The sequence below is a fragment of the Fistularia commersonii genome, chromosome 18, assembly GCF_037954325.1.
Source record: "Fistularia commersonii isolate RoL2024-O1a breed Wild chromosome 18, RoL_Fcom_v1.0, whole genome shotgun sequence".
In the NCBI taxonomy this organism is placed as follows: Eukaryota; Metazoa; Chordata; class Actinopteri; order Syngnathiformes; family Fistulariidae; genus Fistularia; species Fistularia commersonii.
In genome coordinates this window covers 927,090-945,477 of record NC_141301.1, presented here as the reverse complement: position 1 = coordinate 945,477, position 18,388 = coordinate 927,090, and the positions used below count along the sequence as shown (strand labels likewise).

At 48.4% G+C, this 18,388-nt stretch overlaps 2 protein-coding genes and 5 non-coding genes across 7 annotated transcripts; 1 reads left to right on the top strand and 6 right to left on the bottom strand.

Moving 5' to 3' along the window:
- The first annotated feature begins 99 nt into the window (after positions 1–99).
- Positions 100–4,478, top strand: med17 (mediator complex subunit 17). Its single transcript, XM_086165045.1, has 13 exons — positions 100–229; positions 542–786; positions 968–1,131; positions 1,203–1,422; positions 1,496–1,632; positions 1,717–1,798; positions 1,873–2,025; positions 2,106–2,233; positions 2,311–2,495; positions 3,024–3,161; positions 3,586–3,703; positions 3,800–3,959; positions 4,042–4,478. Exons 2-13 carry the CDS (start codon positions 552–554, stop codon positions 4,248–4,250), a joined length of 1,929 nt encoding a protein of 642 aa, XP_086021171.1. The 5' UTR covers positions 100–229; positions 542–551; the 3' UTR covers positions 4,251–4,478.
- A 442-nt stretch (positions 4,479–4,920) lies between these two features.
- vstm5 (V-set and transmembrane domain containing 5) lies at positions 4,921–7,964 on the bottom strand. Its single transcript, XM_086165068.1, has 4 exons — positions 7,670–7,964; positions 6,235–6,561; positions 5,835–5,978; positions 4,921–5,232 (listed from the first exon to the last, which is right to left on the bottom strand). The coding sequence occupies exons 1-4, from the start codon at positions 7,743–7,745 to the stop codon at positions 5,201–5,203; spliced, it is 579 nt and encodes a 192-aa protein (XP_086021194.1). The 5' UTR covers positions 7,746–7,964; the 3' UTR covers positions 4,921–5,200.
- A 1,559-nt stretch (positions 7,965–9,523) lies between these two features.
- Positions 9,524–9,687, bottom strand: LOC147224087 (U1 spliceosomal RNA). Its single transcript, XR_015107521.1, has one exon. It is a non-coding gene; the product is annotated as a U1 spliceosomal RNA (small nuclear RNA).
- Positions 9,688–10,484: 797 nt separating this feature from the next.
- LOC147224086 (U2 spliceosomal RNA) lies at positions 10,485–10,675 on the bottom strand. Its single transcript, XR_015107509.1, has one exon. It is a non-coding gene; the product is annotated as a U2 spliceosomal RNA (small nuclear RNA).
- Positions 10,676–14,769: 4,094 nt separating this feature from the next.
- Positions 14,770–14,888, bottom strand: LOC147224085 (5S ribosomal RNA). Its single transcript, XR_015107506.1, has one exon. It is a non-coding gene; the product is annotated as a 5S ribosomal RNA (ribosomal RNA).
- Positions 14,889–15,875: 987 nt separating this feature from the next.
- LOC147224084 (U1 spliceosomal RNA) lies at positions 15,876–16,039 on the bottom strand. The gene has a single exon (XR_015107505.1). It is a non-coding gene; the product is annotated as a U1 spliceosomal RNA (small nuclear RNA).
- Positions 16,040–16,525: 486 nt separating this feature from the next.
- LOC147224083 (U2 spliceosomal RNA) lies at positions 16,526–16,716 on the bottom strand. The gene has a single exon (XR_015107512.1). It is a non-coding gene; the product is annotated as a U2 spliceosomal RNA (small nuclear RNA).
- Between the last annotated feature and the right edge of the window lie 1,672 nt (positions 16,717–18,388).

Below are 18,388 nucleotides of genomic sequence, written 5' to 3'. Positions count from 1 at the left end.
CGCGTATCTAGCTTTTCCATTATTAGTTTTCAGGCAAATTGTTTTTACATGTTTTAAGACGAAGGTGGAGGACTTCTCCCGTGTCCCAGTGGGAGGTGGTAGAGAGCGCTTGCTACTGAATAAACAGCGAAGAAATCGCCATTCAAAGCGCCATCGGGGAGAGAAAAACAAAAAGTAGTGGCTTCAGGGAATCGATCTTCCTAAATCGGGATTACATTGTGTCACACAGGTAAGATCAAGCGCAGTGTTTGCAGTGTTGATTTAAACGTTAACTTCCTCCTGCGACGTGATTAGCCCTGAGCTAGCGCCCTGGCTAGCCACTTGCAGCAACACGACACTAGCTAATGCAGCCATTATCATAATTAATATTTCAGCGATTTCATTAAAACGGTATGATAAATGTCGACTAAAACAACCATAAATATTTTAATTCGTCTAAACATATCCAGAGCTGACACCTTTTGCTTTTTTCCCCTTTCGAATCGGCATATATATCAGTGTTTACGTGTCTGTACTTATGAATGAGCGGCTGACCCTCCAGGTTCTCCGCCATGTCCGGGGGTCCAGCGGTGAGGGTCAGCATCGAGTCCTCCTGCGAGAAGCAGGTTCAGGAGGTGGCCTTGGACGGGACGGAGACCTACGTGGCCCCGCTGTCCATGTCGCAGAACCTGGCCAAGCTGGCGCAGAGGATCGACTTCAGCCAGGGGTCCGACTCGGAGGAGGAAGGAGCGGAGGGGGAATCCAGGGACCGGGAGTGGGGCAAGCAGGAGCCAGAGGAGGAGGAAGGTATCTACAGGGAGGTCTATCTTCGTTTGGTACATGTCAGTCATTTGGTAGATGTAAATACCACACCAACACCTGAAGGCCCCCTCAGATTTGTTCCTGACGACCCCCATTAGTTTTTTCTGGAGAACCATCTGGTCCCTGCGTGCCCACTCATCCCCGACCGGGTTGTCTTCTCACGCAGGCCAGGTGAAGTTCCAGCCGTCTCTTTGGCCATGGGACTCGGTGCGCAACAACCTGCGCAGCGCCCTGACGGAGATGTGCGTCTTGTACGATGTGCTCAGCGTGGTGAAGGAGAAGAAGTACATGGCCTTGGACCCGGTGTCTCAAGATCCCAACGCAGGGAAGGTAGGAGATCGTTGATTCCCGGTTACGCCCCGGTCCTTGTCCCACTTGCGGATGATCTGTTTCTTGCGCAGACCCCGCAGGTGTTCCAGCTGATCAGCAAGAAGAAGTCTCTGGCCACGGCGGGGCAGCTCCTCCTGAGGGGAGCGGAGAAGCTCAACAAGTCCGTGGCTGAGAACCAGGAGAACAGAAGGCAGAGAGACTTCAATTCAGAACTTCTCCGGCTGCGTTCACAGTGGAAACTGCGCAAAATCGGAGACAAGATCCTGGGGGACCTCAGCTACCGGAGCGCCGGTCAGTGCGCGGTGAAGACACTTCCAGTCTGAGTCCGGAACATCAAGCATGTGTTGACTTCTCGCCCTCGCAGGCTCCCTGTTTCCTCACCAAGGCACCTTTGAGGTCATCAAGAACACAGACATCGATCTGGACAAGAAGATCCCGGAGGATTACTGCCCCCTGGACGTCCAGATCCCCAGCGACCTGGAGGGATCTGCTTATATCAAGGTGATAACGCCTTAAAATCCAGCATCGCCACAGAGCGGCTGCAGGAGCGAGATCTTCTCAGTCCACCTCCGTCCGTGTCTTCAGGTCTCCATCCAGAAGCAAGCTCCGGACATCGGTGACCTCGGCACGGTCAACCTCTTCAGAAGACAGCCCAAAACCAAAGCAGGTGGGATTCACGGCAAACCCATAGGTTAGTGTCTGCCAGCTCCCAGATGTCCTAAACATCTTCTTCTGGTCCAGGCACCCAGCCGTGGCACGTGAAGCTGGAGGCGGCTCAGAATGTCCTGCTCTGCAAGGAGATCTTCGCCCAGCTGTCCAGAGAGGCCGTGCAGATCAAATCCCAGATCCCTCACATTGTGGTGAAGAATCAGATCATCTCGCAGCCTTTCCCAGGTCTCCACGCTCATTCTTAATTTATTTTCTTTACAAAGAAAGTCAAAATGTGTATCTACATCTGCCATCTTCTTCTGCAGGCCTGCAGCTTTCAATATCACTCTGCCACTCCACCGGAGAGAAGAAGAACAAGGCGTCTCCGCAGAAGTCCAAACCTGATGACCACCTGTACGTGCTGGAGCACAACCTGCACCAGATGATGCGAGAGGTGAGAAGAAGCTCGCTCATGACCGAGCGGAAAATCCCAAAGTCGTCCAAGGAGTGAGCAGGTTCTCTCTGTTCCAGTTCCACAAGCAGCAGCTGAGCTCCGTGGTGATGCCACACCCTGCCAGCGCCCCCTTTGGCCACAAACGCCTGCGCCTGGCCGGCCCGCTGGCCTACGACAAGGCAGAAATCTCCGGCCTCCAGCAGAGCGAGGGCCTGCTGGAGAAGATCATCAAGCAGGCCAAGCACATCTTCCTCCGTAGCAGGTACGGGACATTTTTAGCGGCTGTCATTCAGCTTGAGAATCTGTGAGATTGCATCCAGGGTCTTTTTGTCGGCACCACGGAAACCATGTGAAACATCTGCTTCACCGTGGCGGTGATGTTTACCATGTCCATTTACAAACCAGTCTGAGGCGAGACACTAAAAACAACCGGTTAATTCTCGGTTTGGACCTGAATGAGAACATCCCAGTAGGAGCAAAACTACAAACTCATGATTACATTTCAAACCTAACTCGCCCTTGCCATTATCTGCGAACCGAGCAGCTCAAAGGTCTGGTCAAACTGTCCTCCTCGCTGTCTCAGCAGACAGGAGGACAGTAGAAGATCCTTGTAGGTCAGTGTGAGGGGGAGAAGATAACGTTGTAAACCACTGATGACCAGACTGAGGCGACCCGATTATACTTGTAACCTGCCATCTCCAGTGTTGTTCCATACTACACTGCTCCACGGGTAGATGTTTGTTGACTAAACCTCGGTGTCCCAAACCTCTCCGCCGTTGCTTATCACCAGGACGGCGCGGACCATCGACAGCCTGGCCAGTCGCATCGAGGACCCCCAGATCCAGGCCCACTGGTCCAACATCAACGACGTCTACGAGTCCAGCGTGAAGGTGCTGATCACCTCCCAGGGCTACGAGCAGATCTGCAAGTAGGTATCTGAGGTGGAGGGGAGAAGAAGGGGAGAGGGACCGGTGGAAAAGATGGCAGAGGCTCACCGATCACATCTTCTGCTTCCATTATTGATGAAATTGATGAAATCGGATACAGGAAGTAGCTGTGTCTGTGAAGTTTTGTAGTCAAACTATAGGACTACAAACATGGCCTCAGTCATTGGCCCCATAGACCTGTTGTTTCACCCTCCTGATTCGAACAGTTGGGTCCTACAAAGTTCAGAAAGTCTCAGAGACACTGGAGCAGATGGTTTCTTCTCGGCTCATGCAGCCAAGGGCTGGACCGGATGTTGTCAGAAGGTTCTGGTGTGCTTCTCCTGCAAAACTACAATCCAGAAGTCCACTCGGTTTGAACTTTCTGGTATTGCAATCCCGGCGCTGACGGGTGGTTTGTGTATCCAGGTCCATCCAGCTGCAGTTGAACATCGGGGTGGAGCAGATCCGGGTGGTGCACAGAGATGGTCGCGTCATCACCTTATCTCACCAGGAACAGGAGCTGCAGGACTTCCTCCTCTCACAGGTATCCAGAACTACCACATCACTTCTTCATTCAGTTATGAGCAGAGGAGGATTTTCTGCATTTACTCAAAGTCCACCTCCGACCGTCTTCTCACAGATGTCGCAGCATCAGGTTCACGCCGTGCAGCAGCTGGCCAAGGTGATGGGTTGGCACGTCCTGAGCTTCAGCAACCACGTGGGCCTCGGCCCGGTGGAGAGCATCGGCAACGCCTCCGCCATCACCGTCGCCTCTCCCAACGGAGAGTACGCCATCTCGGGTGAGACGGGCGCCTCTGTAGCGACTCCGACATACATAGATATCGCCCGTTTTCTCTGACGAACATCTGCCTCTTCTTTCAGTGCGAAACGGTCCGGAGAGCGGTTGCAAAGTCCTGGTGCAGTTCCCACGCAGCCAGAGCAAAGAGCTGCCCAAGAGTGACACCATCCAGGACAGCAAGTGGAGCCACCTGCGGGGCCCGTACAAGGAGGTCCACTGGAGCAAGATGGAGGGACGCAACTTTGTCTACAAGATGGAGCTCCTCATGGCTGCTCTGACCCCCTGTCCGTAGACGTGTCTCCTACCAACTGGGAGGCTCTTCCTCTCTCCTCCGCCTCTGGTTTCTCATGTATCTCTGCTTTCGATTACAACTTCAGGGGAGAAACTCCGGGTTTTCGCCACGGTAACAGAAGCTGTAGATCTGACCTGCTCTGGAGTTTGCTTTTTCTTGATGGCCTCGCTCTTTGAGTGTCCTTGTTACCGTGAAAAAGTGAGACCGATTAAAGTGCTTCATCTTCATCCTCCTTCCCGACTGTGAGTGTGTGAGGAAGCCTTTTAAATGATTTTCCAGGGCATTTCCAGCTGCCGCAGTATGACAGACATGTAATCCTCACTCATATTTATCCATGTCTGAGGATTAAATACTAGAAGCAAAGAGCAGCAGAGAGTTAGCAGGAGCAGGACAGGTATATACAGAATAAACTGTATATTTGGTTATTTAACAAGGACTGAGCTGGAGAAACAAGTCTGACGCCAATGAGGAAGAAGAGAGTATCAGACAAAGCAGAGCTCAGAAAGACAATTGTCAACACGGGGGAGGAGGAAGAAATGAAACCAGTTAGAAATCCTGCGTATTTTATTTGGAGACTTACGTCTCCTCGCCGTTCTGCATCAAGCATTATTTGTTCGCAGTCTCCACTGACCTCACTGTTTTTGAAGCCCTGCCATGCATTTCAGCAAAATACAGAAAACAGATTTATTAGAAGAAAATCAAAGTGTTTTACAATAAATACATCACTTTTTGGGGGGTCGTTTTCTCCACCGAGATATTTACATTGGATTCCGTGAGTTAGCAGTGACTTAAAATGCATTTATATAAAATGTAAACAGTGAGACCAAGTCTTCTTCACAAAAATATCCTATCAAAGTACTCCAAGGTTAAAGTTACTACAGCAACAACGGCATCGTGTGTGGTTTTTTTTTTTTTTGGTTCAGGCACAAGGTGCACGGTTTAGTTTCCCATCAAAGAGGCTGCAGCTCTGTGGCATCATTTTCTGCAAAAAGGAAAAAAATAAACGTTAGCGCCGCGTGACAGACCTTTGAACCGGTGCACACCCAACACCAGAACGTGACAGATAACAGGGTCTCTGCACAAAACACAGGTGCCGGAAGAGAACCGGGTCCGCATGCATCTGCCTTTTCACAGAGGTTCCACGCTCATTCCAGGTTCCTCTGCCTTCAACGTTTATTCAAAGTCTTTCAACACAGTTTTCAGCCAAGATGGGTCAGGCTGACCTTTGGTCAGCACATCATGTGCTGACCAAAAAAAAAAAAAAAAAAAAAAAAAAAGCTCTGCGTGTTCTTGTGACAATATTACTGAAACTACTTCCCAATCAAGACCAAAAAGGCTACTGGCTGAAGACCTCAAGACGGTTGAGGAAGTTCTATTCGGGTGGTTTGCTCAAAGGTTGGGTGTTTGGATCCATGATAAGTGATTTCAAAAAGAAGAGTGGGAGGTCAGCAGCCTCCAGAGCTGGTTCTGGACCTCTCACATGGTGTTAAATGCTCTGGGGCAGTTCTTCAAAGCGATTACATCTTCAACTCTGCTCTGAACCTGCTCATAAAGTGACAGTGGACTTTGAAAACTGGCCTTTACCTGGCATCTGTTTGCTCCGCCTCCAGCCCCTTACAGTCCTGTAGACTCTGTTCAGCAGCCACATGACCAACATGAGAAGGCCAGCCAGGCAGCCCAGGGCCAGCGCCGAGACGGAGAGGTACTGCAGATCCTCGTACAGCACCTCTGGAGAACAGAGACGAGGGGAAAATAACAACAGAGAAGTCAATAGATTTGTGACAACTCCAGTGGGAACATCTCCTGAGAGCCGGGCGGGCCGGATAGTCAACGTCAATGACCAGATGACAAGATAAATGCTGTCTCCACCGTGGAATCGCAGAAAACAAGACCTTTGCAGCTAACCTATCTTTCTCCACGGCATGGAAACCCAGCAGGAGGAGAAGGAAACGAAGACACCCGGTCTGCCCAGGCATAAACTCACCGTTCACTTTCAGGACAAAGCCGGCGTCCTTGCTGCTCCCGGAGGTTTCCGTGATGGTGATCACGTAGAAGCCGCCGTCCTGCAGCCGAAGGTCCCTGAGGCCCATGGAGCCGTTGTCATAGGGCTGCACTCTGGCTCTGTAATCCACCGTGAGGTTGGTGAAGCCGCCAGGCTGCCAGACCCCGATGGCGCGGCTCACCGCCCCCGACATGAAGGTCCACTGTACGGTGGGGATCCCGACGGTGGTGACGTTCACGGAGAAGACCACGTCCTCCTGCACCGACCTAGTCAGGCTCCTCAGCGGAGACTGGATGGAGATGGCTCCGGCTGTGGGAGGAGAGCAGTGGAGATCCCGCTGTGAGACGCCAGATGGACGCACATGCACATAAGATACACGTGTGCAGGTACACACAGGCTGACAAATATACAATAGATAGATAGCGTAAATAAATACAAAATAAACAGTTGAATATAAGTACATGACTGGCAGGGTAGGTCAATAAATAAATAACTACAAATTTAGCAAATAAATAAAAATAAAGTGTGCAACTAGATAGTACAGATAGTATAAATAAATGAATATCAAATTAATAATTGAGTAAATAAAAACAGTATGCACATATCTAAATGCATAACAGGAAGGGCATTGCATTCATGAAAACATATGACATGATAAATCAAGCATGCACATAAATTCACAACTAGACAAGTAGGGTAGTGGAATTAAATAAATGTTGAATACATGAATACAGATTAAAAAAAGTTTACATAGATAAATCAATGAATACAAAGCAAATAGATACTGAATGAATAACCAAGAAAGTGTCTGAACCTCATTTCGACCTGGAGGTCTATCCAAGCAGGACGGAAGGTCCTGCACCCTGGTCTCCCAACGTATTGTTTCCATCACCTTCATGGTCAGATGTTGCCCCTGTGGCCGGTTGCCCTCCAGGACCAGAGAAGGACGCTCCAGTAAAATCATCCCTCTGGGCTTTTGCTCACAAAATCCTCCAGGCGAGTCTCAGAACCAGCGCGTCCCACCTGACCTACAAATATCAACCGGGATTTGCTCGCCGGGGGCCTTCGGCGGGATTAGACGGACACGGATCGCTAGTACGGGGGCGGTATCAAATTACGTCGTGCCTGCTGGAGGAAGGAAACCTGTCGGACGTGTTGCAGGAATCGGCCTTGTCTCATGTCTGTGGGTTTCCGCGGGACACCGACTTGGGGATCTGGTTCTGCCTCTGCCGTGTTTACAGAGTGAGACACGGGAAAAGAATTCCGCTCGAGAGGCGAAAAAAAAGGGCGGCTTTTATATGCACAGGTTGAAATGAGGATGAGGCAATAAGCATTCCTTCACGGGCAGGACGCGACGGCAAACCCTGCCTGCTGGGGAATCATTAGAGGAACTGTTTGCGGGTGTGCTAGAACTTACCCAGGTGAAACATATAGAGCGTGATGCTGATAAACACAGCGACGTCTTGTACATCCCAGAGCTTGAGCTGCAACATTGGTATCCTCCACCCATTGGCCGTTAGGCAGCCGAAGAATCTCCGCCAGGTTGTGTCACATTCTCCCTCCCTCACTCCTCTGCTCGGTCAGACCTCTGGGTTTCGCTCGCCGTGCGAGAAGGAGCTCTGCGCCGCTTTCCTCCTCCTCTCTCGGCCCCGCTCCTCTTCGTACCTGCGCCAGCCCACACCTATCAGACAGGTTAAGCCGGAGATCGGAAAAGCAAACAGGTCCTCGGGGTGATCTCACTTCCGGCCCCGTTAACAACGCCTCCGCCCACTCAAGACTGAAACACGGGCAGGTTGGGTCCCCCTGGTGTTGTGGACGGGGACTTCGCCCTCAATCTGGAAAGCGGACAACAATCGGGTTGAACACAACTTGGTTCACACGAACTACACAATGCTGAGCTCATACCTCCATTTGCTCATATCAAATGGGGGTTAAAATGCAATTGATCGGTTCTAGCCCCCCCATTTTGCTACATGTTTGTAATAAGAAAAATGTGCTGTATAAACAATAAATCCTGTGTAAAAAAGACCTCTTTCTACTCCAGATAATTTGAAGATTTGGGGCAGGTCTCTGCACCCTGAACCACATCTTGACTGCATGTGCAAAGGCACTGGCAGATGGATGCTACAGATGAAGGCATGACAAAGTCCTCACAGATTGCAAGGTGGACTGCGTTCCAGAGTCAAGGCCATAAAATGTCAAATAAACGTCTCCTGCCTCCTGCCTGTATCTCACCAACAACTTTGAATTTATCTAAACAAGCTTTCGCAGCAAAAGGGTGTCCTGATGGGATAATTTAGATTAGCTTAGGTATCCTGATATATGAAATGAGATGATAAATGTTAACTTTACATGTATGACATTTTGATGAATACAGAAAAGGAATATATCATCAAATGTATTGAATTATTGGTTGATGAGGATACATAATATATACTATGGCTGGTTCTGCCACTGCAGCTGTTGTGACAAATCACCATCATGCAGTCATTCAACAAACACAATTGATAAAATGATAAAGAAATCTTTATTTTTAGACAATTCAATGAATGAATTTCAACAATTCATCGAGAAAGAACATGAGCACTTAAACATTTTAATTAAATATATGTTATATGTGTCTATACACTGAAGCTACATTCAGATTTTTTTTCTGAATTACAATGCCTGCAATGACTGCAGGAACTCGCTTTAACAGTTAATATTACTAAGCACTTGAATAATCTGAACAAAATGTTACAAAGACACAAAAAAATATTAACACAGTATTATGACAGCATATGCGCATTTAAGTTAAAGCTCACATTCTGGGAGACACAGCGGCTGCTTTAAACATTGTTTGCAGTATGTAAATAAAACCAGCTGCGAAGTGAAAACTTGCAGTAGCAAATCTGTATAAAGAAGCTGCTACTTAAGATTTGAAGGTGTGCAGAGTTAACTTAAAATTTCAGGTTGTTTCCAGATGTGGAAAATGGACTTTAAACAATGTTTTTTTTTTTTTACTCCAGGACCATGTTTTTAAGTTCCACACACCTGTGACTAGATATTTTGTGCTGTTGTACAATCACCGGGATCAATAATCCCAATATAAGTCTTGTTCTCCTTTGCATTAAACTGAGAGAAACATACAAGAAGTCCCACCCCTTTGAAAACATTAGGAGGAAAGCACATGTCTAAATAAGTTCTGAAACACTACATGCCGGTGCATGGTGGTCGTTAAGTGCACAAGACTCTTGAAATTTTTTTTGAGTGTTTAATTTTGACATATAATCAGGGGAGAGCGCGAACGCAGTCCCCCACTACCAGAAATTATGCAGTCGAGATTCCCACATTTGGGGAATTCGCAGGGGTCAGCACAGCCGGAGTGCAATGGCTGAGCCTCGCCCTGGGTGAACCACCTTCTTGATCATGGTATCTCCCCTGCCAGGTAAGTATGAGTTGTACACGTCACGCGCACGCACCCCTTTCACACGCACGCTCTTCTCACTCGGGGGGAACCCACGCGGTCTCTTCACAAACACCGCAGGATCCGGGAGCTCACGCAAGATCCGTCTCACACACCTTAGACACACGTCGCAAGGAGTGAATCTCACACACACCGACACACACCCCGCCGGTGCACCGGGGAACAGTCTTTCCCGTCATGCATTGCCCCTTTCACAAGCTGATCCAGGGTCAGCCATCGCAGCCATTCAACAACAAGAGAAACGTCAACTCTTAGTTCCGATTGACCGAAACGACCCAGACGCTTGAATTTTCATGTGAAAGTCAGAGGACAAGCAGAACACATTCCGCCCATCCTCCTGATGCCACTTATTGCTTCCCCTGATCTCTTTGTCTGACACAGTCTTTCCGGACTGCCGTTTACGTTCAAATGCAATCCGTTTCCTCTCAGATCCGATCCAAGGTGGGAAAATACGTCGCTACACAAATGCAAATCGTAGAGGCAGGCTTTCCAGCAGATAAACTCTGGTCGCACCACTCCCAACACCCTCCTGCTACTTTGTGTTCATCTAGCACCCGTTTCCGATCGAAACAACAATGGGGGAATGACCAGCATTGTTGTCACAATATCATCCACACAATACACATTTGTCAGTAATGTGGCCGCGTTCACTCTCACATACCAGTTTGATGTTCAAAGTCACATTATGCGGTGTTACCGATTCATTATAAAGTACTTCTCAGATATGGGAACTGTACCAAGGGAAGTATTATTATTGACAGTTAGAGGGGGGTGCACCGTTCCTGGAGATACTGCAATACCAGGTCGATGCGTGGAGTGGACGGAGCAAGCCCCTATTCCATCTCCCTGTTCCAAAAATCAATTTAATATATGGTCCCCGGATAGGGGACGTATCAGATATTAAACTGATAAGAACAGATACTACACTTGATCTTAGCCAAAAGGCCGAGAAGCGATAACTCCACACCGTCACTCGACTCCACCACATTCCCCGCACCGTCAGCTTCACCCACGACTTCATTCACAAATAAACCCCCAGCCCGTCTCCGCCGCTCGGCTCGGACCGACATCGCATCTCCTCCATCGCCCCGGAGACGGAGGTCCCGGTGGAGGCCGATGTTCCTACTTTACAAGAACATGGCTAATGCAGCTTCCGCATCTGCCCTGTCACGTGGTGCACGGCCGCCCAATAGGACGCCGAAGCATCAAAATCAACCCAGGACTTCAAAAACCACTGCAAAAAAATCCTCCCTGTCTCAAATCTACCCGAGACGTGCGATAAAGTCTTCCATGGGGAGGAAAGATTCCAAAAGACGGATGGAAACACGACTTTTGTACCAGTTACAATTCACCGCGCGGCGAACGGGCGCAGTCTTGTGGACACCGCTGGTTACTGCATCGACACCTCACGTTCTCACGGAGTCTCAGCGCTTATGCAAGATTACAGATTGAAAACGCCCTGAAGACGAGACAACACAGAATTCGATATAAAAAGCCACTATATTACATTTGAAATGAATTTACTCTTCCATCACTACCAGTTGAACAATTGTTAGTTTTTATAATTTTTAAATCGACGGTAAATCACCTCCTTCCGTGACGAATCCCGTGGCGGCCACCTCGGCCTGGGACACCCCAAACAGCCACACCTTCGACGGCCTTAGATGCTAACACCGCCCCCCCACCAGATAATACCGGCTCTAACGGCGACTGCTGGTGCGGGCGGAACCGACCACGCTCGGTTAGACCGCTTTATCGTTGTCGTTTGGGTCGCTAACACTAAACTACCTACGCGCTCCGAGGCAAGATGGCGGAACGCCGCTAGCTAGGCTGTTCAGCTAGCGGAGCGGCTTCGCTAGCCTCACCTTAGCTCACGAAATCTGTGACGTCGTCAAGGTTTCTCGGCCGAAAACGTCCTCAATTACCACCAAAAACACCGGGAGTTGCTTCGCGGTTGTTATAAACTCGGTCAATACGATTCTACGTTGAGAAACCGTCAATGTACTCAATAAAAGTGGACTTACACGGCGGCCTGCGGCGGGGCTGGACGGCGCTCTTGACCGGGAACAAATCGCGGAATCCCGGGGCCTTCAGGGACCGACAGCTCCCTTCTTCACTTCCGTTAACGGGGAAACATTGGAAAACGGCCATAAACTCTTCGGTTCAATTCTACCACAAACTATATTAATTCATTCTACTTCAAACTAAATGAATTACCACTAGTCCAAACTATATGTCGTGTTTATATGAAAGACTATCCAGAGTGAAGGTGAACACACAGGTCCATCCCGCTGATGGACCGTGAACGCAGCATCGTCAGGTGAGATGTTCCTGTGTTCCACGGAGGAGATGTGGGAGCTGTGGAATCCCCTCCGTGGACACTTTCATCCCGAGTCCCGCTTCTCTGAACTCTTTTACTGGCATTCTGTGGCTTAACTGATGCTTAACTGAGTGACTTTACCTATCAATGCGTTTTTGCTCTGCCACCAAACTGATGCAGTTCAGTTGTAAATACATCCTTTGTAAACCTACCTGCACTTTACAGTTGTTTCTATATGGATGCTGAGCACTGATGCCTGTGCAAATAAACAGAGTCTGTTTAAGTCCAAGAAAAGTCAAATGCATTACTGACATGACAGTGAAATAGCAGATATGTTTATATCTATATAAAGATATACAACCAATTTCCCCTATGAGGATCAATAAAGTATTATATTATCTTACCCCTCTCCCCACTTAAATCAAGGAAGTACTCATTTTTCGGCAGATGCACTGGTAACATGAAAATTACTCAACCTGGATCCCGTCAGCACAGCAGCACCTTTTAAACCTTATGTTTGTGAGAGGCAGCAAAGTAAATTGGAGAAGCTTCTCAGATGAGATGTGAAAGGTCTTCAAGGGAAGAAAGATTGCCTCGAGAAGGAGATTTTGACAAGAATTAACAATGTCCTGATAGCAAACTGTGGTGGACTGTACTTCCTGGATGGTCTCCAAAGGCATTCATGTTATGTTCTTCCAAGATTTGATCCCTTAACCAGGACATGCATTTCGGACTTTCCGTAATGGAAAAGGCAAGAGAACTTTAGCCTCTAGAGTAAGATCTTGCCCATTAACAATTTTCAGAAAAGTCCACTTACCATGTCTTTTAGCATCTGCCAATCCATTTCCCTCTCTATCCTTCATCACCCGGATCTGCTGTACATGCTTTCCATTAATATCTGTTTTGACAAGCTGTATATACTAACCATTCTGTCATTGCTAACTGTCCAACCGAGCATACAAGTCATTATTCGCCCTGTTTTGCCTTGGGTATCTCTATATTTACCTTCCATTGTATCTCCCTGTACTCCTTCCTGTACTCTTCAGTCCTCTCAGCGTCCCACTTCATTTTTAACCGCTTTCTCTGTAAATGTTCCCGCACTTCCTCATTCCACCACCAAGTCTCCTGATCTTCTTTCCTTCCAAACAACACACCAGGTACTCACCTCCCAGTCTCCCTGATCAGAATTACCAGTGGTTGTCCAGACCTTCCTGAAAACCATACAACACTCCTCCCTTTTCAGCTTACTCTGAGTACCGTGTTTTTCTGTCTCATCGGAGATCCATCACCGACCCGCCCTGGACCCCATGCAGTTCACCTACAGTCAACAAGTGCATAGGAGATGCTGTCAACATAAAGCCCCTTTCCTTTTCCTTACTTTTATTTTTATGAGCAGTGTTCTGTGACAGGCCCTTGAGAGCTTTACCATGGCAATGGAGATGATCATCAGGACATCTCAGTGGGAAGACGGAGGGGAGCAACGGCAGGCTTGACAGTGTGCCTGCAAGGATTACCATGGTTCCACGTCATTGAAACAGCCATTCCTTTGGTTTTAAAGCTGCGAGTCCAGCCTTGGACAGTGGAAGGATGCAAGCCTCAGATGTAGAACAGACCGATGCTGCATTGAATCCCTTTAGTGGGTTGTAGGACATGACACAGATTGGATTGGAAAAGCAGGATTTCCCCCGAAAGGTGTGTCTCCTACACTCTAACTCACATTGATTCTTTGGTGCCTCCAAGGTTTCCCCATCACTTTTCTAAGCAACCTGAAATTTATTACAAAAGGCACAGCAAGAGAGGTGTATACGTATTACAGCATTTACATTGTGCAATTGAAAATGTGGCTATGGATGTATACTGCTCAAAAAAATAAAGGGAACTTGAACAACACAATGTAACTCCAAGTCAATCACACGTCTGTGAAATCAGTGTCCAATCGGGAAGCAACACAGATTCATTTTGACTTGTTTTAAGGACATTACATCAAAGTTGGATCAGCCTAGTGTTTGTTTTTACACTTTAATTTTGAGTGTGATTACTAATCCAGACCTCCATGGTTGATACAATTGATTTCCATTGATCATTTTTGTGTGATTCTGTTGTCAGCACATTCAACTGTGTAAAGAGCAAAGTATTTCATAAGAATATTTCATGCATTTAGATCTAGGATGTGTTTTTTAAGTGTTCCCTTTATTTTTTTGAGCAGTGTATGTGGATATTACAGCCTTGCTCATTCATAGAGGATTTTCACAGAAAGGTGAGATTAAAACAGCACAGTCTACTCTGGAATGTATTGATGACCAAAGATAGATAGAAAAGCAGTCATTTCAACTAACACTGTTGATAAAAAATCAGGAAACTTTGGTGTTAAATGGCATATATAATTTCATATATACATATACCTACATGTGTGTGTCATTAAAGCCATTATCGTTTCTTTTCTTGCCAGATTCTACAGTGAGTGAAGGCATGAGATACAAACACAGGAAGAGATAAGTGTAGAAATGATGAGGTGAGTGATGATATAGGTAAAAAACAGGTAATGACAATGCCACGTCAACACTTGTATTTTTCCTCAAGAACAGTATGCATACACTAAAATGCAGGGGGTCCCGTCAGGAAAAGCATCCGGCGTATGAGCGGGAATGAGCGGCGTGTGTCCATGTGTAAAATGTTGGCGCTCTCGAGAGACAGCACCCCCTGCTGTCGGCAGAGAGGACGAACATGAAAAAGCTTACGGCACCTGGTATTCCCAGGCGGTCTCCCATCCAAGTACTAACCAGGCCCGACCCTGCTTAGCTTCCGAGATCAGACGAGATCGGGCGTGTTCAGGGTGGTATGGCCGTAAACGAGTACAACATACGCGGAAGGGCATTTTATAAGCAGCCGTCCTCTGTCTTTTCCACCTCCAGTCATTTCCACATCTGTCAGGGGCTCCTTCTATTTAGTCTCCATGATTACAGCGAGTGACGCCAAAGGCTACTCTAACCAAAAATCATCAGACACTCCTTAGGCTACAGCCTAAGGTAAAGAGGGAGCTCGCCAAGGCCATACCATGACTCGTATGCACGGCGGGACAGTTAATGACAAGAGAAAGAGAAAAATAAATAAAATACACATGCAAAAATGAAGAGTACTACAGATGCGGTATATTTCGTCGAGAATGCTCGTAGAGAAGTACAGAGAAGGCCGGTGGGAGCCGCATTGCCTTTTCGTGCACCTTGAAAAGGCGTACCACAGGTCGCCAAGAGAGAAGCTCTGGTATCCGACGAGGAAGTCAGGAGCGGCAGAGAAGTGTGTGCTGTGAGACAGTGGTGTGGTGTGCTGTAAGGTGGTACCAGAGAAGTTCAAGGTGGAAGCGGGACTCCTTCGGGGATAGGCCCTGAGCCCCTTCTTGTTCGCAATGGTGACGGACGGGCTGACGGATGAGGGTAGACATGAATCTCCACGGACCGTGACGTTTGCAGATGCCGTTGCGATCCGTAGTTAGAGCAGAAAACAGGTGGAGGACAATTTGGAGAGGTGGGGTGTGCTCTGGAAAGGAACGAAAGTCAGTTGCAGCCAGACAGCATACATGTGCGGAGATGAGAGGAACTCAGGTGGAACTGTGAGGCTAGGCTACAGGGAGTGCAGATGCCAGGAGCTAGAGGATTTCAGGTACTCTGGACTGTTTTTTGGGCAGATCATAAATACACACTTTTGTGATGCACCTACCATATGCAGTAAGGATGCTCCAGTTGGGAGACAGCCCATCCCAAACCGATAACAGTTATGATACGTGCAGTGATAACTAGGATCAGGCAAGTGGTAACACCACCTTACTCTTGAACAGTAAATCAGGGGAGAGCGCGAACGCAGTCCCCCACTACCAGAAATTATGCAGTCGAGATTCCCACATTTGGGGAATTCGCAGGGGTCAGCATAGCCGGAGTGCAATGGCTGAGCCTCGCCCTGGGTGAACCACCTTCTTGATCATGGTATCTCCCCTGCCAGGTAAGTATGAGTTGTACACGTCACGCGCACGCATCCCTTTCACACGCACGCCATTCTCACTCGGGGGGAACCTACGCGGTCTCTTCACAAACACCGCAGGATCCGGGAGCTCACACACGATCAGTCTCATACACACACTGTCAAAAAACGTCAGCTCTGAGTTCCGACGGGCCGGAACGACGAAAACGACACAGACGCTTCAATTTTCACGAAGAATTTTCACGCATCCGTTACAAATGCGATCCATTTAGGCTGAGTTCTGGTCCATAGAGTTTTATTGGGCTGCACGGGGCAAACGGTAGGGACAGGGTTTCAATCAGACACGCTCGTGTGTCGCTACCTACCGTTCCCTACCGGTAGATTCAACAGGGACAGTATTGCTGACAATCGTGCGAACCACGAGGTAACGCGGGGCATAGACAAGTTCCAGTTACCGAGTACGTGAGATATCTTAGGTATTGTGGGAAGACACATTTAACTTTGGTCACATCAATGGGGTGTGCACCGTTCCTGGAGATACTGCAATACCAGGTCGATGCGTGGAGTGGACGGAGCAAGCCCCTATTCCATCTCCCTGTTCCAAAAATCAATTTAATATATGGTCCCCGGATAGGGGACGTATCAGATATTAAACTGATAAGAACAGATACTACACTTGATCTTAGCCAAAAGGCCGAGAAGCGATAACTCCACACCGTCACTCGACACCACCACATTCCCCGCACCGTCAGCTTCACCCACGACTTCATTCACAAATAAACCCCCAGCCCGTCTCCGCCGCTCGGCTCGGACCGACACCGCATCTCCTCCATCGCCCCGGAGACGGAGGTCCCGGTGGAGGCCTTCGTCTCCTAGGACTCTTTTCCCCTTCAAATCCACCTGGAATGTGGCAAAAAGTCGTCCGTGAGGAGAAAAGACACAGGTGGAAACGGGACGTTTGAACCGCTCACGATACACAGCGCGGCAAACGGGCGCCATCTTGTGAACCCGTCTGGTTACCGTATCGACGCGATCAGTTCTCCCAGAGACTCGGCGCTCATCGCCGGGAAACGCAATTCAAAAAACGTCACAAACACAAGACAAGAGTAAAATGGATATAAATATACATTTACATTTAATTGAACTCATGTTTCGTCACTACCTGCAGAACACTTTCTAAACACGACGGTAAATCATCTCGTTCCGTGGCGAACACCCACTGGACCCCGGTACCCCAAACAGCCTTGGACGGCCTTGAACGCTCACCCCGCCCCGCACCGGCATATACCGGCTGTTACGGCGACTGCTGGTGCGGACGGAACCGACCACGCTCGGATAAATCACCGCTTTATCATTGTCGTTTGAGTTGCCAACAATAAATTACCGACGCGCTCCGAGACAAGATGGCGGAAGGCCGCTAGCTAGGCTGTTTAGCTAGCGGAGCGGCTTAGCTAGCCTCACCTTAGCTCACGAAATCTGTAACGTCGTCGAGATTTCTCGGCCGAAAGGCTCTCAATTACCGTCAAAAACACCGGGAGTAGCTTCGCGGTTGTTAAAAAAACACGGTCAATTCGGTTGTACGTCGAGAAACCGTCAACATTTTTTGTAAAAGTGAACTTACGCGGCGGGACTGGACGGCGCTCTTGACCGGAACAAATCGCGGAACCCTAGAGCCCTCAGGGACCAACAGCTCCCTTCTTCACTTCCGTTAACGGGGAAACATCGGAAAACGGACAAACTCTTCGGTTCAATTCTACTACAAACTATATTAATTAATTCTACTTCATATTATAGAATTAAATCTAATTCTAACCACATGAATTAACTGTACTTTGAATTGTGAATTAAGAAAATAGGAGTGAAGGTGATCACACAGCTCCATCCCCCTGATGGACTTGTGTTATCAGCTTCACGCAGCATCGTCCGGTGAGATGTCCCTGACTCCTGTGTTTCACGGAGGAGATGTGGGACCTGTGGAATCCCCTCCGTGGACACTTTCATTCCGAATCCCACTTCTCTGAACTCTTACACTGGTATCCTGTAGATTAACTGATATCAGATCACCATCGTTGACATGGAGAGGTTATTAACTGCACTGAATGGAGAGAAGTGCTGACACTCTGCTGAAGAATCAGGTCCAGGTCCAGCCACCCAGAAGTCTCCTTTAGAGCGCCGGTCTGCTCCAAGACCTCCAACATCATCCCCGTCTGCAGGATAACAAAGAACCACAGAACCCTGGGTACAGATCTTCCATCCTGACTGTAGGAGTGACTGACGTCCTCTGAGCACCTTGTTGTTCTGTCTTACCTGAGATCCAACACCGACCAGCCCTGGACCCCCTGCTGTTCACCTAGAGTGAGCAGGACCAGAGGAGATGC